Source organism: Haliaeetus albicilla, chromosome 9 (genome assembly GCF_947461875.1).
Source record: "Haliaeetus albicilla chromosome 9, bHalAlb1.1, whole genome shotgun sequence".
NCBI classification, from domain to species: Eukaryota; Metazoa; Chordata; class Aves; order Accipitriformes; family Accipitridae; genus Haliaeetus; species Haliaeetus albicilla.
In genome coordinates, this window is record NC_091491.1 from 38,320,068 (window position 1) to 38,345,029 (window position 24,962).

The 24,962-nt window shown below is 50.4% G+C and overlaps 2 protein-coding genes across 8 annotated transcripts in view; both read left to right on the forward strand.

Annotated features, from left to right (window-relative positions):
- TNIK (TRAF2 and NCK interacting kinase) overlaps positions 1-2,846 on the forward strand; it is a 167,672-nt gene extending 164,826 nt beyond the window's left edge. For all 7 annotated transcript variants that reach the window (XM_069792725.1, XM_069792724.1, XM_069792729.1 and 4 more), the window contains one exon: positions 1,298-2,846. In XM_069792725.1, coding sequence (XP_069648826.1) covers positions 1,298-1,381 — 84 coding nt within the window. In that variant the 3' untranslated portion in view covers positions 1,382-2,846. The remainder of the gene's footprint in view (positions 1-1,297) is intronic.
- Positions 2,847-9,013: 6,167 nt separating this feature from the next.
- On the forward strand, positions 9,014-21,197 carry SLC2A2 (solute carrier family 2 member 2). Its single transcript, XM_069792732.1, has 11 exons — positions 9,014-9,116; positions 9,759-9,854; positions 10,364-10,638; positions 11,130-11,254; positions 12,035-12,150; positions 13,196-13,358; positions 14,142-14,329; positions 15,410-15,514; positions 17,446-17,547; positions 18,463-18,666; positions 18,874-21,197. The coding sequence occupies exons 1-11, from the start codon at positions 9,084-9,086 to the stop codon at positions 19,063-19,065; spliced, it is 1,599 nt and encodes a 532-aa protein (XP_069648833.1). The 5' UTR covers positions 9,014-9,083; the 3' UTR covers positions 19,066-21,197.
- The last annotated feature ends 3,765 nt before the right edge of the window (positions 21,198-24,962 follow it).

Consider the following 24,962-nt stretch of genomic DNA (forward strand, 5'->3'; position numbering starts at 1 on the left):
ATTGCTGGAGGAAAAAGGAATATTCGCATGGAAGAGATGGTTGAATGGCGAGATCTGTTTCTGCTATTGGTATTTCCTCATCTCACAAGGCTTCACTGAGATAAATCAGGACCATGCAGCAGGGAGTTCTTTCATAACGATCATGATCACAAAACAGGTGAAGAAAGTGATTGCTCTGTCCCCAGAGCAGGGTTTAATAACATCCAATAAATAAGGTTTGAGGGCACCATCAGTTTATTGACCAGCTGCTCATTAGTCAAGCATTACCCCACCTGTTGCATAGAGTTAGGCTGGAGCTCATACCATGGGATGCTGCCCATGAAGCTGAATTTAAGTTGCCCAAATACCCCCAGTTTGCTTTTTTCCTAACTTTTGAGTACTTGACTGCAGGTTTTATACTGGTTTTTAATGAGTTCTTTTTCTGGTTTGCTCCTATTGATATTTTTTTGCCTTTTCTAAGAAAACTGGAAAAAAACCCACCTAAATCTTTCTGAAATACTGGAACCAACTGGTCGTTGGTGGGTTTGAAATCCTAAAACCAGATGTTTCTCTTTCTGGAGAAATGGTTAACGATGAAAGTCATGTGAAGTTTGAATAATTTTTGGTTTTAAAAAGGACAGAGGCTTCAGATTGTCCTCTTCAACACTTGCAAATTATAACTTATTTTTTAAGACTTCCGTTGGGGTCAAATGCTGGTGGATCCTGCCAGAAGAACCAAAAATCATATTCTTCATATTCCTGATAGGTTTCTGTGCTTTGAGCATATTGAAGGAAAGTAGTTTTCCCGAGCTTTACTTTCAGGAACAGCTGAAATACCAGAACTAACTTTTCTGGAGAAAACCATTTCAAACCGAGGCAGATGTTGACTGAAATGGTTAACGTTTTGCAAGATCCAAACCACTGACAGCAATCGTATTAATGTTGCATAATAAATGATGCCGTGGCAGTGAAATGTGATAAACTTGGTATTTTTAAGGTGTTCCAAACCTTGCTCTCTTTGGTAGTGGCAGCGAGGGAGGTTTTATTACTGTGTTTACTAATAAGTGGTTCAATTTGATCGGAGCCTGGCGTGGGTTGGCTCCGGCCCCGTAGCTCCGTGGAAAACTGAGAACCAGGCAATGGATCCATGTAAAATTTCTGCTGTCAACTGGAGAAAAGGAGCAGGGAGGGAGGTTTAGGCAGGGGAAACCACAGGGTGTGGGGCAGCTCCTGCTTTCCTTGCTCCTCGAGACAATTAACAGGCTTTTTCTTGCAATAATAAAAATAATTAAGAAGGTATTTTTTTGCTTCCAAACAGGTATTTTTTGCATCGGTGAGATCCGGAGGAAGCAGCCAAGTGTTTTTCATGACTCTCAACAGAAACTCCATGATGAACTGGTAACAGAGGAGCACTTGGCACTCACCGCCATGGCATTATTTCTAATTTAAAGGACATTAAACACGTGGACTAACACTGTAGAGGCAGATGTGGAGGGTGCCGAGGAACACCGCTCCCCACGCTCCCCCGGCACCGTCAGCCCCGGGGCGGGGGCTGCGGGCAGGGATGGACTTTCGCGCTTGGACCCCCCGAGGTCTCCTGATTACGCTGTGTTATAGTGGTTTATGAGTTTTCCTTTATTTTATTTTATTTTTTTTTAATTTTACTTTTTCTTTCTCCCCTACTTTGTAAGAACGGGGAAAGAAACAGTGTCAAAAAGTCTGTTTTTAATTCTGTCTGCCTGCTAGCATCAAATATATAGTATGTTGTAAAGTTACCAATTAAATCTGGTGAGAGACAGCACAATAAATGTACCTTTTATCTTTGTGATGAAGGCCATAACCATATAGCTGGGTAATTTTAGAAATCTTTTGCCTTCACCAACATTTACATGTTGCTTTTGGCAGCAACGGCTTAACGGATTTTTAAAGAAGAGAAAAAATAATAGGTTTTTTTCCCCTCTTTTGGGAAATGGATTTTAAATGGCTAAACTACTAGCCTTAGACTAATAAAAATCAGCTACCATTTTTGTCAAGTCTGTCAATCCATATTTCTATATGGATCTTCACATAATGGTGTGTCTTGATAGGGACAGAGGTGCCATTTGTTGTTGCTCCGGAGGTGCCCGCCTGCCCCGGGGTTTGGCCGCGGGCGCTGGGACGGGGGGATCGGAGGAGGAGAGGACGGCGGAGCGGTCGGAGGAGCCCCGCGCTCGGCCCCGAGGCGGACGGTGGTTTTCAGGATGCCGCCGGCGCCGGACCCCGATGCCGAAGCCGGGGCGAGCTGTGGGCACTCGTACCCCCCCCCCCCGAACCCGGAGCCGGGCGCCGGTGTGCGGAGGCAACCGGTGCGGGGACGGGGACCGTGAAACGAGCTGCCCGTCCCCCGCGTTGTTGGATTGGGCTTGTAAAGAGCTTAAAAAAAAATATATATATGTGTGGTTTCTTCGGCTGAGGGTCTGAATCTCTTCTCGTTTTCCGCCCCCTCCGCTCCCTAGGAATTACCCAACATACAGTGAAAGAGAACATCTGTGCCGAACCGTGTGTGTGTGTTTAGTTCAGGTTGAATCGTGTCCTTATAAACTCTGCTCAGTTGATTTCCATTTTCGGTGCGTATCTGGGGTTTTCTTTCTCAGTAGCTGCAAGCATGGCCGCCTGTGGTGTTGGGGTGTCGCATAACAAGGTCTGTGTTGCTGGTTTTAACCTACCTCGTTTCGGTTGGGGTTCGTTTTTTGGTTTGGTTTTTTTTTTTTTTTTTTTCCGTTCCGCTGTCGATCACAGCTCTGTTACCTCCAGCGACATATAGAGAGCTTAACTGGCAATCTTGGTGTACTCAGTAACGATGGCTTTATTAAAAAATGATTAAATCACAGGACTTGGTCAAACTGGAATCTTTATCGAGGGTAAGAAGCGATGCGGGCGGCGGGGACGGGACAGGCCCTGCGGTACCCGGGCGGGCAGAGCGTCTCGGTTCGGTACCGGCAGGGATTGCCGCGGTGGGAATCCCAGCAGGGCACGGCGTCCAGAGGAGCACGGGCAAAAAGCAGTTTGTGGGGACCTTCACCCGCCCGGCACCCGGTGCAGCCTGCCCAGCGCCTGGCTGAGCACCCTGCCGAGCGTAGGGATGTCCGTAAGACCACAATACGGGAATTAAAATCCCATACGAGTCCCGTCACGGATACTGATTGCCACCAGCTCTTTATATTTTCACTGTGGTTAAAATATAAATAAAAGAAAGCCCAGAGCTTTTTCTTATGTTGCAAACTGGTAACTGTTTGAGGTGGGGGGGTGTCCCCCTTGAAGTGACGAATACCCAGCTTTGGATTTTTTTTTTATTTTTTTTTTTTATATATTGTGGATTTTGGGGCACAGTGACGAAATAGAAGGGAATTGTTGTGTTTAAACATAAGGTAGTTTGTGAATGTATTTTTTAAAATCTTAGAGTCATTTGAAACAAAAGTCATGAGAAACCAATATTAACGCAGTCTTGTCTACAGAGTGTGTATATGGACATACCACAGAGCAAACGCATTTCTGGTGCCAACCGCAATAAAACACAAAACTTCAACATCAAGCCATGCCTTTTATGTTCTGGTAAATAAAACCTGGGGTGTTAACCGTGAGCAGGTCATGGAGGTAAAGCAGCTTTTCAGGGCTCCTTGGCATGACGCCCTTTGACTGGAGGGTCTCGGGAAAGCGGTGGGTTTGGGCAGGATGAGTGCGGGAGGACGGGGCAGATCCCCTGAGATGCTGCCCGGCAGCGAGCAGCGGCCGAGGGATGTCTCGATGGACCATCGCCATGTGAAAACTTCTGCTCTTCTACAAAATCAACCCATGGTTATTATAAAGACATGCTTTCCCCTCCAAATATTCCTGGCTTTGATTCGCTTGTGGTTGATCAATGCTATCAGAAACTACTTAATTATGGTGTTTAAAGAAATAAAACACAGGGCTCCTTTTAAAACCCTGTTTCTGGGAGTTTTTATGCGGAAAACTTACTTGTTTAGCTGAGCAGTGCTGCAGGAGGAAAAAGAGAAGTCATGTCTGTGTGTGCAGGAGTCACTCGAGCCTGTTGCAGATTCAATTATTTACAGAGTTGCTGTGAAATACTGCATGAACTTCAGGGATGAGTCGTACCCTCCACGGTAAATGAAAGAAAAGCCCCGAGAGCTGGCACGAGGCCACGCGAGGCCGCTGGTTACCCCCCCAGCACACTGCAGACACTGGGGAGATGCTGGGTACCATTCCCAAGGTAAAGGATGCTCAGAGGTAAGGCTGCAGCAGCTGCTTGTGGGAATTGAATGTGTTTTCAAATCTGTTTCAGAATGATTATCAGATGGCATTTTTTCTTGTGCGATGGTTTTGGGGTCGATCGTATTACCTATTTTGAGACAGAAAGGGGATGCTCAAGGTGACCCTGGCCCTGGCGCTGGGCTGGTTGCTGGAAATGGTTGAAGTTATGCTGCAATTCCTTGCCTCGACCTGAGCCTGCACGGGTCTGTTGCTGCTCGTGCAACAATTTGTGCGGTGCTGCTCCGTACTTGGGGCCAACCTGAACATCACTTGGGCGGATTCAGCCTGTTCCTGAAGGTGTGGGCTGGACCTCCATGCCGTGCCTGTCCCCAGGACGATAAGCCACCCGTCCGGGGGCACGGCTGCTCTAAGGAGAGCCACCAGAGATGTCCTCAGCAGTAAGGATGCGGTTCAAGGCGTAGGATGCCCGTCGCCACCGCCGTGCCCCTGCAGCATCCGTTCGCTTCCCGTCTTACTTGTTGCGACCTACCGCAAAAGAGGTTTGCTGGGTTTTCTTCCCAATTTTTCTTGTCTGGGAGATGCTGCATCACCCAGAGCTGGGGAGGTGGGACGGGCCCCATTAAACCCCCCTGGTTTAATGCCACTAGTTTTTGCTGGAAGGGTACAAGGCTGACACACGGGTATCTTTACAGCTGTGCTGTAAAGGCACCAAATTCTCCCTCTCAAATGTGTTTTGTCAGGCTGACCCCGGTCCCGCAGGTGGCCCCAGAGCTGCTGCCTGCCCCAGCTGCTGTGCATATATAGAGAAAATATGAACATACATTGTGTTCTTTTCGAGCCTGCTTCTGATGTGCCTCTCATCAGCCTGCTCGTACCTGGAGAGCCACAACCTTATGGTCTAGATCTTCCTTTTTTTTCTTTTTGTTTTGGTTTATGCTTTCTTTTTTTTTTTTCCTTTTTTTTTTTTTTTTTTTTTTTTACCATCAAAGCTGCCTCTGAATGACCCAAAGGCAGTAAAACAGGTGGGTGTGCAAATTACCCCAGCCGCAGAGAAAGCCAGCTGTCTATGGAATCTTTTAAATTCCTTTCACTGATGTGACAGCATGGTTAATTGTTCAAAAGCAAAGCCCAACCATAAACTCTAACCCATTGCTTTTATCTCATAGCATTAGATTTAGCAACAACACCAATTACAGTAGACGCAACATACAGCAGGCGATAAGCATGGCAGTTCTGCATAACAGTAACATTATACATAGTTCTTAGACTTTATTATTAAAATACAGCATTAGCAAGAATGCAAGCACTGTTGTTTGCAAATAATGTAAATGATGCCCATCATGAAATGTTAAGATTCATGCTACAAGGTGCAGTCACCCAGGGTAAGGGGCTGGGTGCTGCTTGGCATTCCTGGCATTTACCTATTTTGCATACTCGGGCAATGAGAAGCTACGAGAGCAGTGTGGAGCAGCTTCTTACTGGGAGCCCTGGAGAAAAGCCACAAAACCCTACAGCACTGGCCAAAGCGCTAACCAGCGGTGCGGTGTGTGCTGCTGTCCTGAAGATAGTGAAATTGGTATTTCTACAGCACTTTACCTGGGAATGGCAGTGATGCCCTCAGTCTGGGGTCACCTGGACCCACGGCAGTGCCCAGCCACGTGTGTGGAGACCCACATTTGTCATCTGCACGTTCCACCTCTGCATCACACCGCATTCCCTGAATAACTGTGGGATGAATCTTATCTGGCTGAGCTGCTCCATTTGCCCTGACAAGGAAAGCTCCGCACATACAAGGGGTCAGTCTCCACGCAAGGCAGCATCCGAGCTGACCGAACGCTCTCATCACCTTCAAACATCCATCATTTTTTTTTTTTCCCCCCTAATTATTCTGAAGCCTCCTACGGTTTTGTGTATCGCTTTTTTGCCCAGCGTCGGTCGGAACAGGGGTGACGAGCTGAGCAGCTCAGCCGCCGTCAGCCCGGTGGGGAGTCGCGGGGCTGCTGCGGCTGGGACCGGAGCAGCTCCTGCGAGCGCACGAGGTGTGCCTGGGCTGCGGTAAACGGGGTCCCGAGGGTCCCATTGTCACCCTCGGACCTGTTCAAGGATCATCTGAACACGGACAAGAGAAAGCAGGAACAAGCCCCAGGCGGGCAAACCTGGGGTCCCAGCGGCGAGGATGAGGATGGCAGGACTGGCCCCGCAGGGAAGGTGCCCCCTCCCCTTTGCCCCTTCCATCTCTGTGCCCTCGGTCAAATCACTTAACTGCTGCCCGGCGAGGCTCGCCAGCCACGGGACGGCTCAGCATCGCTCCTGAGCTGCACCGCGCTGATACCTGCACGGTCTGCGGTCCCACAACCGGCCGTCAAACGTGCAAGAGGTTTGACGGGCTGCTATTCACCCTGGTGGAGTTGGGTCCGGTGCTCTACCACGTAGAAACGTTGCGCTTCGGTTTTCCAAGGTAACAGGCGAGGTGTGATGCTCTGACAGCCCCTTTGGGACGTGACTGCAGCGGGAGGCAGATTTACACACCGACCGGTCCCATCCCTGAGCCTCGAGCTGGCCTCTGCTCATCAGCACATCCACATCCAGACCCCTGTTCATAAAAAAAACCAGGGGCTTAAATCTGTTAGTGTCACTGAGAGCTAAATATGTGTGCAAACTGCCTGGGGGCAAGGCTCTGGAGGAGGGTATCGCAGCCCAGCTGGGGGCCGTACACAAGAGGTACAGCCCCAGGCACCCAGTCCCAGCACCCAGCCCAGCAGGGAGGGTAAGAGGGGCCGGGAAGGGATGGGAGAACCCCGGCATGTCTTCACGCCTTTTGCCAGCAGACCTGGCCAAGGGAGGCTGGTGGCCATGGGGCTTCCAGGCTTTGGCATCCAAGGTTTCCATGGAAGTCGCCGGACCGCTCCTGCCGAGGTGCCTGATGCTCACCCGTGCCTCCCTGCAGCGCCCAAGCCGCTCCGCACCCCCTCCCTGGGATGCCGGATTAAGGGAGGGTTCTGCTCGGTCAGCAGTAGCAGGGAGGACACGACAGGCTACAAGCCACTGAAAAGCCACCCTGCCCTCTCTTTTCGGTACGTAGATGGTCTCTGCCCCCTCAAACTGCCCGCGGTAGGCTGGGAAGAGTAGGGGGGGAAAATCAGCATCCTCCCTCGGCCGGGCACCTGCAATGGGATGGGAATCGCGGAGGGGGACGTCGGTCCTGGCCAGGAGTTTCACAGTGCCCAAGGGTTTCAGTTTGGGATATTGGGTCAGGGGTCTCATTTGTTTTCCGATTCTTGGAGCAGCCTGTTAATTGTCTAATCCTACCCATGCCTCCCGGCATGGAGGCATTTAACCACAATGCAAAGAAACGGTGCTTGTAAATGCCTGGGTATCCACACACAGCAAGCAAACAAACGCAATGGGCAAAGATGTCAGCTGGAAGGACAAATATTGGGGAAAACTTCAAAAAGCTCAGCCTCGGGGCCCTCCCCCTTACAGCATTGAGAGGGGAATGCAGGTGCTACAGCTGGAATCAATGCCGGCATTAATTCAATGAACTTTTCTCCTCCAGTTAAAGTTTTACTTTACTGGAGTAGACCAGTGCAAAGATTAGTGGTCTTACACTCATCTTTTTTTTTTTTTTTTTCCCCCTCTTCCTCTGTAGAAAGTACATTCTGTGCCCATGTGAAGCCTGGCTGACTGAGAGCATCATCCGACTTGGCTGCCAGACCCATCAGGGACTTATCTGGAAGGTAACGGCATTAATCACCTTCTCGTCTGATTCAGACTTTGGCATGTCCGCTACGGATGCTGCCATCCGCCCCGGCCCTGCAGCTCCATTCGCTGACGATATCGAGGACAGCAAAGCCCGAGCGAGACCAGCTCAGACCAGCTTTTGCAGATGTGCAAAGTTCATGACCACCGAGCGAGCTGTCGTGAAATGGAGAATGCACCACCACAGGAGCCAAGCCAAAGGGCTGCGACATTTGGCAGCGTAGGTAGTATTTGCTAGCATCGGCAATATTTGCTAGCATCGGCAATATTTGACAGCGCAGCAATCAGCTGGTGGTGCTGAAAGGCTCAGCGTTCGCGCTGTTGTGGGCTTTTTAACAAAAACATACGTTATTGTGATATTCTGGGTAATTTTGCTATGTTATATCTCCGTATACACACACAGCCGTCCCCCCTGAATGCTCAGGGTGCGTACGTACAGGTGGGTACCAGCATTACAGCTACGTGTTGAGGGGGCTGTGTGCGTGTAGGTATGTATGTACGCATATAGAGAGAGACCTGTATACATCTGTATTTATATATGTTTGGCTGTGTATGTTATACACACATAAATATGTTTTAAAGCAGGTGCCAAGTGCTATCTAAATAAAACACTCTTAGTCATTTTCTAGCTTCTTTGCTACATATGCTGGAAAGGTTTCTTCTTGCTAATTCAGCAAGAGGCTTGTAATGTAGCACAGAAGGCAAGAAAGGTGTTGAACATCTCGAAATAGGCTGTAGCACGTTCCCAAGTCCCTGGCATGTCACACCACAGACTGTTCAACCGAGGGACAGCCCCAAACCGGCCCTTCAGCTGGATCCTTTGAATTTCCCAGGTCCACTCCATGTCTTTGCGGCTCTCCCGTTGTTTCGTTTGTCTCCCCAAATGCAGGGACTGGTAGTGGCTGCTCTGAGCCGAGCGCTGGCCACATGGAAGGCTTGGGTTTCTCATTAACTCCAGAGTTGATATAGTCCCATCTCTCAGAGCACCAGCCAGTTTTGCTGCCTCCATCCCAGCCAGCCCTGCCCAAGCCCCCACCTCGCTCCGCAGCCCAGGACAGTGACCGCTCCCGGGAGGACAGCGGAGGAGCTGCAGGATGGACAAGAAAAGCAAAATGCAAGCAGAGAAGGTAACCATGGCTCGGTGGTATTTTTGCACTAGAATTTCTGCAGGAGCCCAGCACCGAGCAATGGTATTTATTGCTTGCCAAGACCAAAACCAGCAAAAAAAATCCCCTCCCCTAATTAATGGCTCTTTGATGTCTGCATACTGAGCACAGGGGCAAAGGGGTCAAGGGATTATTTTTTATTTTTAAGAGCTCCGTCAGCTTGTTGGATAATTTTAACTGCAACGGAACGAAAAACCACTTGAAACAGCACTGCTGAAAAACTCTATTGTGGTCATTTTCTCCTAGCCGTCCTGCTTCAGCGGTGGGGATGGGGATGGGGCAGGACACGTTGCTGCTGCCGCCCGCGCTGCCGGACCGGGCAGAGCTCCGGCTCACCGCGAGCACCGGAGAGCCCCGGCACAGATTGCTCTTTGTGGGGCAATGTCGCTCTGCCCTGGGGGCCTCATCCTGCCCCCCCCCAGGGGCTTTCCCTTCTCCTTTGGAGCCGGCCAAAGCACCTCTGCTGCAGCAGCAGCATCCCTGCGTGCCGCTGTCCCGGCCAGCCGGGGAGCGGGATCCCTTGGGACAGGGCTGGGATGCAGCCCACTAGGTTCGGGCAGGGGTTTGGACAGGGATGAGGCTGTTCTCCGCTTCTTCCCCCAGCACCTCACGGGAACACTGGTCCTCTCTGTCTTCACCGCGGTGCTGGGCTTCTTCCAGTACGGCTACAGCCTGGGTGTCATTAACGCCCCGCAGAAGGTAAGCCGAGCCCCCCCAAGCTGTGCACAGCCAAGGGACAAGGGCTTCAGGGCAGCCAGGGCTGGTTTGTCCCTTGCAGAAGCCCTCAGGAGGGCTCTGTCCGTTCCCCAGGCGCTATCTCCCCGTGATAAGGCAATGGCAAGGACCCCCCCCCCCCACTGCCAGCCCCCAGTGAAAGGAGCAGGGGTCTGCACACCATGCTGCCGTCCCCACTGCAACGCGGTCCCTGTGCCCAGACCGAGGGACCGCACCTTTCCGCGGGTGCCGAATCCGGACACCAGGCTCACCCCATTCCCGGGGGTGATGTTGGATGAGGGGGGCTGCTCCGCATCTGCCCTCGGGATCCCTCCCCGTTCTGGGGGTCTGGGTGCTGGGGAGGACCCTGGGATTTCACCCCTGCAGAGCCTGTGATGAAAAGCTTTTCCTGGGGCAGAAAAAAAAACCAAAACAGGGGTCGAGGGTGGTTATAGATTTGAGCCGATGGCGTTTGTCCTCTTTGCCCATCACAGGTGATAGAAGCCCACTACAGCCGTGTGCTGGGCATCGTCCCCCCGGACAGACATGCCACCGACGCCGCTGGGGAGGATGGCACCGTCCCCATCCCCGGCACGGAGCCCTGGGGTACCACCGAGGGCACGCTCGCGTCCCCAGCTGACACCAGCGAGGATCTCGCCGCTTCCCCGCACGTCCTCACCATGTACTGGTCCCTCTCCGTCTCCATGTTCGCCGTCGGCGGCATGGTCTCCTCCTTCACCGTGGGGTGGATCGGCGACCGGCTGGGGAGGTGAGAGGAGCTTCTGTGCTGTGAGTCGCGTGCCACAGCCCAAACCTTTTTGTTTGATTTTTTCCCCTAGAACCGTTTCCTCCCCATAGAAATACAGTTTGTGCTATTTTCCCCAATTTAATGAACACCCCCCCCCAAACCTCCTGCCACAGAGGCCTAGTTATTAAAATCCTCAGTTATAAATCAGATGTTTTACTGTAACTTTTAGCACTTCAGACAAGCAGCTGATGAGCAGCCTTGATTAACTTCCAAATTCCCCCTTTCTTTCCACAGCAAAAGGGAGAGGGCATCCAAACGGCGTTTCCGCAGGATGTAGAATATACTTTTAGCTACTCCGATTGCATCCCTACCCGATATTTTTCAGTGCCTATGATCATTATTTTTTCCCCTGTAGTGCTGATGAAGTCATTTAATAGCTCTGATTGTACGTTGTGATGGCTGCTTTGGCTGAGAGAGGTGCCAGAATGAGCGGTGCCGCTACTGCCTTGCAGGGTGAAAGCCATGCTGGTGGTGAACGTCCTCTCCATCACTGGGAACCTCCTCATGGGGCTGGCGAAATTTGGTCCATCTCACATGCTTATCATCGCCGGGAGAGCGGTCACGGGGCTGTACTGCGGTAAGTCCAGGCAGGGCAAGCATTGCAAACCAGCACCTTGGCGGGGTTGGGTGCTCCAGGGTTGCAGTTAAGAGTTTCCTATATTTTTTAATCTTTTTTTTTTTTAGTTCAGAAGGGGTTTCACAGGTGGGAGTTTCCCTCTTCTCCCTATGTCTGTCCTTCTCGATCCAGGGTCTTTCCCAGAAGTATTTGGGTTGGCTCTATCATGAAATCGGTTTATTTACATATCCTAGAAAGGAGCGAGTCCCTCCTCTGTATCTCAAGGCTCGATCCTGGTGGTGGGTGTTGTAACAGTATGTTATTAGCCATGCTGTTTGACAGGTTCCCTAGACAACAGTACTATCTAGCAGATAGTACAGGAGCACTGTACATAGCGAGGATAAAATAGTAGGCAAATAATATGGAATTACGTTAGAATTAGCTTAGAAGTAACAGCTTATCACTGTTACTGGTACGCAAATACAATACTCCGCTCTGAAGGTTCCAGGCAAGTTTTAAGAAAGCTCTTTGCTCTGTGATAACTTCTCCCAGTGGACGATCTCTCCTCCGTGCTCGTATGTGTGTGTTCAAGTGTAAAGGCTTCCCAGCCTGGGGCTCTGAACCCAGGGATATCTGAGCACCACTGCAGAGTGTGGGTAGTTCCCAGCCAGGCACGAGGGGCTTGGTGGCACACGGGATGCCGCAGACGGGTTCCCTCCTCCTTTCCCATTTGGGAAGCGGTTTCTGCTGGTTGCTGAGCTGTGGTCTAGAAGAGGTGACGCCTGCATGTGCTTGGTGCAGGGCTCTCCTCCGGACTCGTGCCCATGTATGTCAGCGAGGTCTCTCCCACGGCCCTTCGAGGAGCGCTGGGGACGTTGCACCAGCTTGCTATCGTCACGGGTATCCTCATCAGCCAGGTAAGAAGGAAAGCGCACGAGTCCAGAGAGGCTATTTCAGAGATTAGGGATACCCCAGTGATACGCTGGGGTGTCGCTCAGCATTCCACCCCGAAACTGAAGGAAAGTGTGAAGCAATCTGCTCTAATGGGCTTAAAATCCTACCTTGAGTCAGAGGCGTCCTTAACAAAGACAACTTCTCGCGAAGTAAAAAGTACTTCTGCAAACAATCCCCCTCCCCTGCAAAGTTTTTGTACGCATCCCATCAGAGTCAGGCTGGATCCTGAACATGAGATCCCTGATATTCAGGTACTCAGAAATGGCTTCATCAGAGAAGCAGGGAGCCCAACGTCTCTGTCAGCATTGCCCACCGTGGCAGGAGTCCCAGCTATGTGACAGATGAGCACATAAATGTACCAAGAACCAACGCATCCAGAGAAACTTAACGTAACCACAAAGTTCATCTAATCTGATTTAGTCAAAGACTACGGACAGACCATGGGAAAAATATGCTTACAGGGTAGGTCCTGCCGCTTCACTGGCTGTGGAGATACAAAAAATGCTTTACAAATTGTGGAAAGTAGAAGGTTGCAAGTACTCACAACCCCTCTGGAGTGCCTTTTTCAATGTCATAATCACACAGTGAAGCAAAGCTCAAGTTAGCCTATTTGCTGAGCCTCATGCTGCACTGCGGCCCCGGTGCTCAGACCGTGCTGGTTAGCAGCCTGTACTTGCTGCTTATGCAGTGGTTCTGGCCAGGCACAGGTCTCCTGCCGGTGGCACATCCCAAGGAGGACCGAGTCACCCCAGGGCAGGGAACAGAATTGCAGAGGTTTGTCCCACAGCACCTGTAAGCCAAAGTCTTGCTCATGACATTTGATGCCATCCATTCATTCCTTCCTTGTAAATGTTCCTCATAACTAAAGAAATCTGACTGTTAGGACTGAGAATTGGTATTTGCTTCTAGTTTTCTTCCAGGTTGTCACTTCAAAATGCCATAGTGGTCAATCGCTTTCTTTTTCTAGGGTGCAAAATAAGCCACTCAAACATGCCTCAATTATTCCAGGTCCTCGGACTAGACTTTCTCCTGGGCAATGATGAGATGTGGCCCCTGCTCCTCGGTCTCTCCGGTGTGGCTGCCCTCCTGCAGTTCTTCCTGCTCCTGCTGTGCCCCGAGAGCCCCCGATACCTTTACATCAAACTGGGGAAGGTGGAAGAAGCTAAAAAAAGTAAGACAGACACGCATTCTGGGTTTGTCTGGAGTTGTTTTTACAGTATACATATTATTAAACACAGAAGGGAAAGCCCAGCTGAGGGCTCACACATGTAACTGGGTATAGTTGCTCCATCCCACGCAGCCCATTTGCAGGAGGGATTTTGGACACTTGCATATAGTCACTGACTAAGGCATGCTTGCTTCTACATCGCTTCAAGCGTGAGCCTTAGTGTGTTACTCGTGTCCATCAGAGAGATCGCATCTAGCAGATGCCACCCCCAGAAACCCCATTCAGCTGGAAGGGATTTCAACCAGGTGTAAAAATGACATCTTCTGGGGGACAGCTGCTCTCTCCATCCTCACTGCTATTTGCAACTACACAGCAAATCCACAGCAGTTACTGGAACCGCTTACACGTCTTCCAGCGTGGCCCTCCTTAGCTGGTTCCAGCTGCTTCTGCAAGGAGTAAGAGCAGTCAATGGTAGGACACAGCTGAAATTAAGACAAGCAACTCTGAGCTGCTGAAGTATAAATTAGCTCTGGACCAGAAACTATTTAGACATGTTTGCATGGGAGTAATAAGCATTGCTGAGGGACAGGGCTTGAGTGTGGTGTCTCAGAGCTGCCAGGCAGACACGCTTTTGGGGCTTGATATGCCATAGGAGTCCTCAGAGCAAGAGGACACTACTGTCCATGTGGCTGGCTTACTCTGAGTTTTGGCTAGTGAGATTCTTGTCCTTATTCTACCCCTTATCTAGCATTAAAAATAAAATGTTGATCTTTCTTTTTTCTTAAGGTTTAAAAAGGCTCAGAGGAAACTGTGACCCGATGAAAGAGATTGCTGAGATGGAAAAGGAAAAGCAAGAAGCCGCTAGTGAAAAGAAAGTCTCCATAAGGCAGCTTTTCACCTCTTCGAAGTACAGGCAGGCTGTCATCGTGGCACTGATGGTGCAGATATCTCAGCAGTTCTCAGGAATCAATGCAGTAAGTCCCCCCAAAACATTTGCCTTTAAAGAAATCCACGCTGAGCATGAAAAGGCAATGCTGGCTCCATCCAAGCCGTGTAGGGACGAAGAGAAGGCTTTCCCGGGACGGCAGCAGGCTCCTCGGCCACTGCCGTCGGTGTTGAAGGTGGACCGAGCCGGGCTGCGGGAGGGCAGGAGGGGAGAAGGGTGCAAGGGAGTTCAGCACGAAACCAGCTAGCACAGCAGATCCACGCTGAGCTTTCCCATGACCCTCCTCATACCTGAGCTCCTCAGCGGTTTGCTCTCTTTAATGACTACCTGCTCACCCCAGAAACCACATAATCACTGTTTTCTAGCTGTTTTTAGCTAAACAGGTTTTGCAGCACCTCCTGGGATAGCAGAAATCACCATTTTACACCCAGGACCATGGAGCCTCCTTTTCAAAACTGGCTAAGTCTCAGCTTTTTGAAAGTCTGGTGGCAACTTTACAAAGGTTGAGGCCTCTCTCCCACCGGCTTTCAAAACTCTAAGAGCATTTCCACATCGCAAAGTGGATGGAGCAGCTCACGGGACTGAGCCAGGGACGAGCACCCCACGGACCCAGCTGCCCTGGCTCGAGGCCATGCCCAGCCTCATCCACCGGCCACAGGGTCAGCCACCCATTTATCTCCTGCCCTTAACTTCCACCGGATAGGAACTGCCTTATTCTGGGAGAGAAGGGAGAAATTTGAGTCATTCCATCGGAGCAAGAATATTTTCAAATTCCGGTGAAACACGGTCATATTAAGGTATTTGTCTCCAGCGCTCGGTGCTGGTGATCTGCCTTTCCAGATGAAACACAGGACTACATGGAAAAAAACAGTTTTAAATGTGCAAACGCAGTAGCTCAGGAAGGGAATTTCAATGGGATTTTTAACTCCCTCAGGCTCCTTTGAAAGTTTCAGCTTTAATTATTATAACAAGCCATTAAAAGTTGGAAAAACTAATCATAATTAAATTACTTCACATCTCAGGCAAGCAAGTGCAACTCTTCCCTCAAGAGAACAAAAAGTTCCACCAGCCCTGTTGCCTAATCCTTCATCCTAATGTATTTTGATAGATCTTTTACTACTCTACAAACATTTTCGAGAGAGCTGGAGTTGACCAACCAGTTTACGCAACCATTGGCGTTGGAGTGGTGAACACAGTCTTCACTGTTATCTCTGTAAGTAAATATTTCTGCCCCCCAGACCACAAAAACATGTAAGCTACAATGTGGTTTTGAAACATGATTTTATCCTGGAGCTGGGACTGGGATTTGCAGTTTTGCAGGGCTGACCCTGCACACCTTACAGGAACAATCATTCCCTGGGCAAATCTCATCTGAAAAATCAAAACTTGAAACACAGCCCGTTGTATCAAACAGCACTGCTAAATGCCTAATGAGTGAAAACTGCATCACGGTGTTCAGGGAAGTTCTGGTAGCTCAGCATTTCCCCCCAAAATAACAGTTGCCTTTGAAACTGAAATTCTGCGGGTCCTATTCCCCTCGGGGAGCAGGCAGGGGATTGGGGTTGTGATGGGGAAGCCAGCAGCTCACGATCTGCCTCTTACCTGTTATCTTTCAAATTGTTTTCTGTATGTACATCGCACCTGCATGAGTGATATCCAAAGGCTATTGCAGAGTAATAAAAGTAATCTAGCACCTATCCTCATCATATCTATGCAGTGCTCTGCAGCAATAAAAGGGTTGTTCCATTTTCACAGCCTTTCCCTTCGTTTGTCTCTCTCCTGAGAGTATTAACACAATTCCTGTCAGCAGGCAATTATTTTTTTAATGTGGCCATTAATATAAGAAGATGGGGAAATGCCAAGCCCATTTCCCTCACATCTCTAGAGAGACTTAGGGAGCAAAAGACCATGAAGCAGGACTAGCTGCAAGGTAGAAATACACAGCTCTAAGAGATCTTAGTCCAGCGTGCGTGAGATGATAGGAGGTCTTAGGATGAACCTGCTTTAGAGCAAGACTATCACAGTTCCCGTACAGAGGAGAAACCGTGATGTTTATTGTGAAATGAGGCACAGAGACGTGCGGCTGGAAGACATATTTCTCCAGCTTGGAGGGTCTCCTGCAGTTCAATCTCCACCCCGAGGCTACGGTACTTGCAGCCTGGAGCATTTGCTCTTTGCTTCTTTTGGCCAAGAGCACTTAAAAATTACCTGCGTTTGTCAATAAATGACAGACCCCGATCAAAAGGCAGAAGTGCTGACAGCCGGGTGGACCTTGGCAAGGGGAGAAGGGAGCGCAGAGGCTTGCCCTCAGTAATTTCATGAGTTAGCAGGATGAACTGCCTCCAGCAAAAGAGATCGTCTTGTAGAAGCATAAATCACTTGCTGTAATGACAGGAAAGGTTGAGCTGATGGCCAAAGGTGTCCTTTCAAGCAGAGGGGAAGGAGTAGGCAGCTTCAGAGGCCAATGCACGGTATTTTAGGGCAGGCCCGATGCACCGTCCTCTGGAGTTACCCACATCTCCCCACCGGGTGAAGTGATTGGTACAGACTTAGATGTCAAAAGCTGGGTGAGATGACTGGAGTCCGTCAAGAGGAGTTGAGAAAGAGCAAGCTAACCCTTGTGGCTACCAGGGAAGCAAAAGGAGTCTGGGAGCAACTGCAGGAAAAATCCTGACTCCACAATCCTGCTACACAACTATCCCTGCCCTAGGACAGGCAAGGTGCAATGGCCCATGATGTCACCTTGAATCATGCTATATTTTGAAGGCTGCTTCTGAACTAATGCAGACCTAGTAAGTTTATTCTTCCCGGGAAAAAAACAAAAAAAAGAGAGAGAAAAAAGTCCATAGTCAGCAATACATGGGTAGGAGCGGTGGGAAGTCCTGAGAGCTTGGAAATGCATGAGCTCTGAGTATATGTGGTTTTGCCTTGCCCTTGGCAGGGTGGCTGCTCAGCCTGGCTCCCTAACAGCCACCAGCAGAGTTTCTGACACTTGGAAACCAGCACACAAATCTCTACCACAAGAGCCAAAAGAGCAGGAGTGCAGTGCGGCAGCGGTAACAGGTTGCTCGTTGCTAATGGACCTGATCGAACCTCCTGAGAGCGGCGGTGCTGGACGCTGAGCTGCTGCATGTGTTTCTACAGGTCTTTCTGGTGGAGAAGGCGGGCAGGCGGTCCCTGTTCCTGGCTGGTTTGATGGGCATGTTAATAAGCGCCATGGCCATGACAGTTGGACTTGTGCTCCTGGTAAGAATTTCTCTCCATTTTTTCTCCATGGTTTGCAAACAAGAGAAGACAAACCACCATTTAAAGTGAACATTTTGCATTTTCATCTCAAAGAACTTCAGTAAACATTTGTTCTTAGAAGGGACAAAGTGGCCACAGCTGGAGCCATCTCTGCTGGTTACAGCAGTGCCTGAGGACTTTGCGCTCCTTGGCCCCTGAGATACCCCAGTGCTGCCAGAAAGGACGTGTGTCCCCTGTCCCCTCCCTGAGTCCGTGTGTCCCCTGTCCCCTCGTGTCCGCTGACAACCTCAGCTCCTTTGCACAGCAACTGTGCTATTCCCACGGCGTAACCGCATGCCTGCTAAGAAAACCGAGGGCATACCTCCGCGTGCAAATGGCATGTGCCCTAAACCCTCAACCTGCATCTCCCTGGCTTGGTGCAGGGATGCTAGACTAGCATCTTGTCATAAAAAAAGGGACAAATTATTCTGTCTGACACCCAGGAGGGGGGTCAGACTGTGAGACGTGGGGCAGAACAGGCAGGGGATGGAGCCGGCCCCCATCAAAGTCAGTCCAAACCACTGGTGCAAGCCCCTGTCAAGATGCAAAACCAAAGAGGGGGTGGCCTCCTTTACTGAACACCCTGGTTATTAAAGACAACTTGCCTCTTTCTGGCCATCCTGCAGGCAAGGAGAGGGCTCTGAGGTACAGCAGAGCTGATAGCTGTGAGCTCCAACATCCCTCTGCAAGCAGCAACGCTGGCACCACACGTCCAGCCGGCACCTGGCACAAGAGTTTAGAGCTTTAATTATTCATGTCCAGTCCCCACTTGTCTGAATAGAAAGAAATTTCTGAAAAAGAAGCCTATTTAAAGTAATTAGTGATAATTAATGCGAGTCGTGTTGGGACCGTAACAGCAAGCGCACCCTCTTGCAGAGCCAGTTTACCTGGATGAGCTATGTCAGCATGGTTGCGATCTTCCTCTTCGTCATCTTCTTTGAAGTGGGGCCCGGGCCCATCCCCTGGTTTATCGTAGCCGAACTGTTCAGCCAAGGCCCGCGCCCCGCCGCCATCGCGGTCGCCGGCTTCTGCAACTGGGCCTGCAACTTCATCGTGGGAATGTGTTTCCAGTACATAGCGGTAAGAAATCCCTCTAGAACCGTACAAATAAATGACTGGCACCATCCCACCGCTGGGCTCCCGAAGCAGCCCAGCGGGACGTGGACGTGCCTCCCAGATCTCCATCCCCAAGCCCCGCCAGGCACCTCAGCCCCCCGGGGTAGGAAGGGGAAACCATCTCTGCCGTGCTGATGGAAGCGTCCCCTGTTCTCACTTCTCCCACTGCAGGATCTGTGCGGACCGTACGTGTTTGTGATCTTCGCGGCTCTGCTTCTAGTCTTCTTTCTGTTTGCATACTTCAAAGTACCAGAGACGAAAGGGAAGTCCTTTGAGGAGATCGCAGCTGTGTTCCGCCGCAAGAAGTTCCCGGCCAAAGCCATGATTGAGCTGGAAGACCTGCGAGGCAGCGAGGAGGCATAGACATCGCCACGCACCCAGAAAGGAGGGACTGAGCGCGGACCTCCTTCGGGCACCGCAGGAAGAACGTTGGGCAAAAGTCTCATTTCACAAAAACCTTGCAGCTGGCAGACCAGGAGGACCCGTCCATCGGATGCCTTCTGGCTGCTGCGGCTCACACCTCTGAGCCGCAGGTGCTAACCTGGCATTTTACTCTGAAATACTCGGTACAACTGGGCTGCAGGAAGAGCCAGGGAAAGGACGGGAGGAATACGTTACACGTGTGTCTCCATGCCCCACTGGAAGAGCCTGGTGGGACTGATGATCTTACTAGTTGGCAAAGCATTACACTGAGCGGGGTCATCACTCAGCTGGAATGAAGGAAAGAGGGGTCGGCTGATGCTGTAGCCTCATGTTTTCCCCTTTTTGTCCCATGCTTGCTGCTTCCTTCTGCTGGGCGATCTGATGCCTTGAGAAACCAACTGGTAGTGCAGTTGTGCCACCAGCGCACAGCACTCATGGCCCGAGGTGCTAAGGAAAACAGACTGAGCAAGCTCCCCCTTCCCCTTGCCTGTGCAGAGAAAGAAGGTGGATCCCACCTGAATCGGCTGGGATGCACCTCACTTGCTTTGCTATCCATGCATTATGGAAATGCGCTACCATCTCACACGGATTTCTCAAGTCACAACATTTCTTAGGAGAATCTTAGAAACTCTGGCTAGGCTGACATGCACTTTTTTTCTTTTGTTTCAGCCAGACTATTCACCTCCTCTTTCCTCCTAGGAAGTCTCTCCCGGTTCCCTTATGCCTGCTGCAGCACAGGACACAGCACATCATTGACCACACAACGGGCCCGGGCACTCCTGGTGCCCAGGTCAGGAGACACAAGTCCTGCTGCCATCCCTTCCACGCTGTGACCATCACCAGGTCACCTCTCCTCGCTGCTCCTCCTTCCCCACCCTCTGCATCTGCCTCCCCTTCCTTTTGTACAATGCTTAGACCCACAGGCTCCAGCTTCAGCCAAGGCCTCGGGCTGCCCGTACCGTAACAATTAATGATAACCCAAAGGGGAAAATGGGTATCGCAGCGTTAACTGGAAGGTGCCCCACTCATCCGACCCCCACTTTGCACCACTTACGGTTTTGCTGGCTGGATGTGCTTCAGCCAAGATAGTGTGCAGGCAGGAGGTTGTGTTGTTTCTACAGCCTTGTTTGTGCTCGTGTTGCTTCTTTATGAGACACTTTTACGTGACAAAATCAAACTGCAAGGATTTTTCTTCCTTTTAGGGGGGATATGTTGGAATCATTGTAAAAGCCTGCTCTCTGTTTGCTTGACTTTTAAGATTTGCATGTTCCTTGCTGTGATACCAGGTTACTTGCTAGCAACTTTCTCAGGATAGAAACCCATTATTTATTTGGAGATGAAATACCAGCATTGCTCAGTCACTGCGAGCTCATCACGACTGCCGGTGAAGCAGTGACTGTAATGTAACAGAGGATCAAGCATAATGAAAAGCATGAGAATCAATAGGCCAAGGAGGATCACCGGCTGCTGCTATGGGTTTGGTTTTAGGGAAGGTTCATGCTCCTTTCCTTGTGCCTGGACATCTTTCCTTTGTAGACTTTACTCTCTTGGTATTAAGACCCTAAAGCAAATTCTGGTCCCTTCCAAGTGACTGGAAGCATAGCCACAAGGTCCACTGGGACAAGCGTCTGGCCCCAGTATGTGCACTGAAGCAATAAGATTGCACCAAAGGCTTTCCTGGAGTGACTGCTGGGATTTAACTGGAGGAGAACTGGGTCAATGCTGTCGTGTGCTACAGCGGTGGGGGACCTGGGACTGACACGGGGCGTGCAGGGGGTGTGAGAACCAGGGCCCAGGCTGCGGTGCACAGAAGAGAGTAGCAGAGCTGGGGCGCAGGCTCTGAGTCAAACCGTCGGTCTGTGTGCTGCAAACAGGTCTCCCCAGGTGAGACTAGCCGAGAAGACAGGCTCAGAAGCTCTCCATGGTGTCTACTGCAGTTAGTTAAATATTATAATGACTTGTCTGAATGTAAAAAAAGGAAAAAAAAAAAAAAGAGATGGGTTCTTGCTTTCAGTAATGTTATCTATGTCTGTTACATAAAAGTGACAATGAACAACATCTATGGCATGTGATGGTTTGTGCTGTTGGGTTTTTTCCCTTTACATCTCTGACACATGTGTAACTCCAGATGGGAGGTATTTTCCTGGCAGGACACATTTGCTCCACAGGTGGTAATTGCTGTACAATCCCTCAGCTAAATCCCTTTGAAATGGATGGTCCAGGGGTGAGACTGCAGGGCTGGGAGGCAGCCCTGGAGCCAGTGGGAGCTGATTCCGGTCGGGATGAACCCTCACTGGAGGTGTGCCAGCGTCTAACCCCAGCAGTCCCCACGGCCCACCTGTAAAAGCCCACTGTAAAGCATACCTCCGCTTGCATGGATGTCGGTGCAGCTTAAAACTTGGTGCTGGGGCTTTTCTAGGGACGATAGGCAGGAGGAGCATTTGGGGAGGGATGGGGTTCAAAGCAGATTTGCCCCTGCTCTGAGGGCAGAGCCAGGCTGGATTCCTTCCAGGAGCAGGAGGATGGGACAGCAGAGGCAGGGTGGCAGGTAGGGTGCTGGCACTGCGGTCCTGGACATCCCCGCTCAGTCCTTGTGAGCCAACCAGTCTGTACAAACACAACGGCTCAAGCTACGGCCGCACAACGGCCATACAGGTGGTTTAGCATGAGACAGGCTGTCCAAAACTGCTTTGCTAAAGTTCTGCTGAGTTTCGTCCTAATGCCTGAGGGGCATCAGTCAGTGACACTGTCAGTAACTCAGCAGTGAGGGGTCATTTATTTAGCAACAGTCTGAGCAACCAGTCTTTGTTTTCCTGTGTGTTACTAGGTGAATGATATGGAAAGCCTGATCCAATAACTGTAGTGCAGCACATACATTAGTTTAACAAAGCCCACAACACTACCATTACCCACAGCTATATTCCTGAACTTCCTGGAAGATCTGCCTGGGGGCTCACAGGCACTTAATTAAAATGACTCTATAAAAATGGTTGTCAGCTGAAAGCCGTGTGTACATTTAATCAGGCTTTCTCTCCTCATTTCATCCCACACCTCTGTGAAGCTTTTGGCTGAGCTATAGTAAAGACCATGTAGCTTGAAGCAGGAGCCTCAGAGCTAGCAGACTTCACGTGCCAATAATTTATTTTTTTCCCAGTCTGCTGCCAGCATGCTGTGAATCCTGCAGGCTAATGAGACGCGCTCTGGGCTCGGTTGGTGCCGAGTTTCAGGTTGTGCTTCCTTGCAGCAGCTGCTGTGTGGAAGAGAAGTCAGTCTTCCCCTTCCAGGCTGAGATCTCCCAGCAAGCACCCTCTCTGACCTTCTTGGGCCACAACCGGACAACGTGCCTTCATGCATTTTACTATTATAATTTCATTTATTAGTATATTCCCCTGGAGATGATGCTTTGCTCATCCCGGGATGTTTCAAATCAATTCTGCTAATGGTTGCAGCGGGGTGCACAGCTCGGTGCTGCCGAAGGCTGCAGCAACCCCTGTCCTCACCAGGGCTGTGGTGGAAGGATTAAGCCGATACGCTGGGCTGGCGCTTTTACCATGTATGACAATGCAGGAAGGGGCCATAAGAGTTGGTTAAATCTGCCGATATGTTTACTTTTGTCACATCAGGCTGGTAATTAGGACTGCACACTTTATCTGTCCTTGCCACATGCAAGTTCCAGTTAAAACTCGTTCTTGAGACACAGCTTGTTGAATCATTATTTTTATCTCTCAGCGTAACAGTTTTACTAAGTTGCTAATCATTAAGAAAATTTAAAAGACCGAGTCATACTTATTAGCTAAATGGTCGTTGCACTTTAGTTAACATGCAAAATGTGTTCTTATACTGTGGTTGGCTAATAATGCAATATAATTAATAATCCCTGAGAAAGCATCTTGTCAGCAAGAGCTTTGACAGTGTTTTCCTAATGTGCTGAGATGACAGCCATTAAGACTTTTCTGTTGTGTCAGATAAATGGCTAACAATACCTAGTTTCCCACTCTCTAGGCATAATTTTAAAATTAGTTTGACTTCCCTAATCCAATCAACTCAGGACATTTGGCCCCATTAACACTTGCCACACTAATTTATCACAGATTTTTCTGCCTCACTTCAACTTGTTTTTCATCACTGAGAAGCACTACCCTCCACCTCCTGAGTCAAACAGCTGATGAGGATGAAGCTAACCCAAGTACCACATATGCAGGGGACCAAGTCTTTGAGGTACAATGCATTTTCCAAGGTGTCCAATGTCCTTATCTTTCACTGAAATCTATGGGAGCTGAGGAATTACAATGCAGGACATCAGGTCTGGATCTAGCAGCACATGTAAGCATAAGATTTAATTTAAGGTAACTGAGCCTGTGCTCAAGTGTTTCGCTAAATCCTGAAGCAACACTGGCAAGCTTTACCCAGAGGCACAGCCTGAATAGCTGTGCTGAAAGGGAAGGAATCCCTTCCCCAGCAGGGTGGCAATAAATCTTGGCTGGAGATCAGCAGTCCTTAATTTTTACAGGCTGTAGATATAATTGCAGACCCGAGGCTTGGGTAGTGCCTTGTGGTTTTGTCTCCCTGTGCTCTGTTCAGGAGAGAGAGCAGCTCTCGTTGACTACGAAGAGCATCAGGGCCCCCCAGGTCGCGGGTGGGATATCACTGTACTAGCACTGTTGCAGCCCCAGGAGGAGGGAACAGCTGGAGTTAGTTACTCTGTGCTTTCCCTCTTCCTACTGGGAGTTACAGGTGGTTCCTGCTAGCTCAGTGTCCCTGCGCTGTCACCGCTTGCCTCTGATCTCCAGCATGTGCCCAGGGTAATTCCCTGGGTAATCCGGACAGTGCAGCTGTGCATGCACACCTCATCCGACCACGCTTGTCCGGCTGGGTGGTTGTGTGGACCACAGAAAGGTAAGTGTGACCCGGAGCAGGCAGAGGCAGTACTGCCGTAGTTTTTAAGCATCCCAGGGCATGCAGCCCCTAATAATTGTAGGAACCATCCAGCATCCCCGAATCCCTTTCTTGAGGCCAATGCAAATTCTTTCTGCATTCATTCTTCACAGGAAGCAGAAGGTGAACGGCAGGACTGAAGCGGTGCCTGGAGCAGAGTGGGATGTCTGTGGCAAGGTCGCTGCAGACGCTTTTTAATCCTGTTCATGCTACACGGAGAGATTGTAGGTAGGAACTCAGAGGGTCTGCTGAGCGTGGCACCGTCCTATGGAGGTGGGGATCATCAGTCCCCAGCCTCCCTCGTGTCTTCCTGCTCGAGGCTGCGCCCAGAAGCCAGTGTGAACCCTCACCCCCAACAGTCAGGACACGTTGGTGGGATCCCAGGTAAGACAGCTCAGCAGCTGAAACAGAGACGCTTGCTCAAGGTGCAACAGGGTCGTTTACACTGCTTTGCTCATGACCCATTATTTCTAATCTTGTGACCTGAACCAAGTCTTGCTGAACGAGCATCCCTCTACTTTTCCTGCGGTGCTCACCCAGCGTTGAGGGGAACAAGGCTGGGTAAACTGCTCACCGCTGCTCTGCGACTGGCCCTCTCTCAGCTAGCCTGCAGGGCTTTCCTCCGGCACCCTCTTCTGTCCTCCGGGCACCCAGGCCAACACCCCTGGAAGTCCCAGGACACGGCTGCCCTCCTTGATGTTCCCCAGAGAGACTTCTCACAGTAGCTAGCGATGCAACAGGCAAGTAGCCGGAGCAAGGAGGCAGCGTAAGCTAGGCTGCACCCACGGCTCGTGTTGGTGTAAACACCACCTCCTGCGTTCTGGTGGGTTTGCTGGAAACAAGGTGGGATGTTTACCCCAGGGCTGGCTGAAATGCATACTCTCGAGGCTAGGCTTTAACGA

What these genes read in the sequence shown, in the direction of transcription:
- SLC2A2 (XM_069792732.1), top strand. Translation starts at nt 9,084, where the DNA reads ATGGACAAGAAAAGCAAAATGCAAGCAGAGAAG. An exon ending in TCATTAACGCCCCGCAGAAG is followed by an intron (nt 9,855 to 10,363) that starts GTAAGCCGAGCC and finishes TGCCCATCACAG; the next exon opens with GTGATAGAAGCCCACTACAG. An exon ending in GGTCACGGGGCTGTACTGCG is followed by an intron (nt 11,255 to 12,034) that starts GTAAGTCCAGGC and finishes TGCTTGGTGCAG; the next exon opens with GGCTCTCCTCCGGACTCGTG.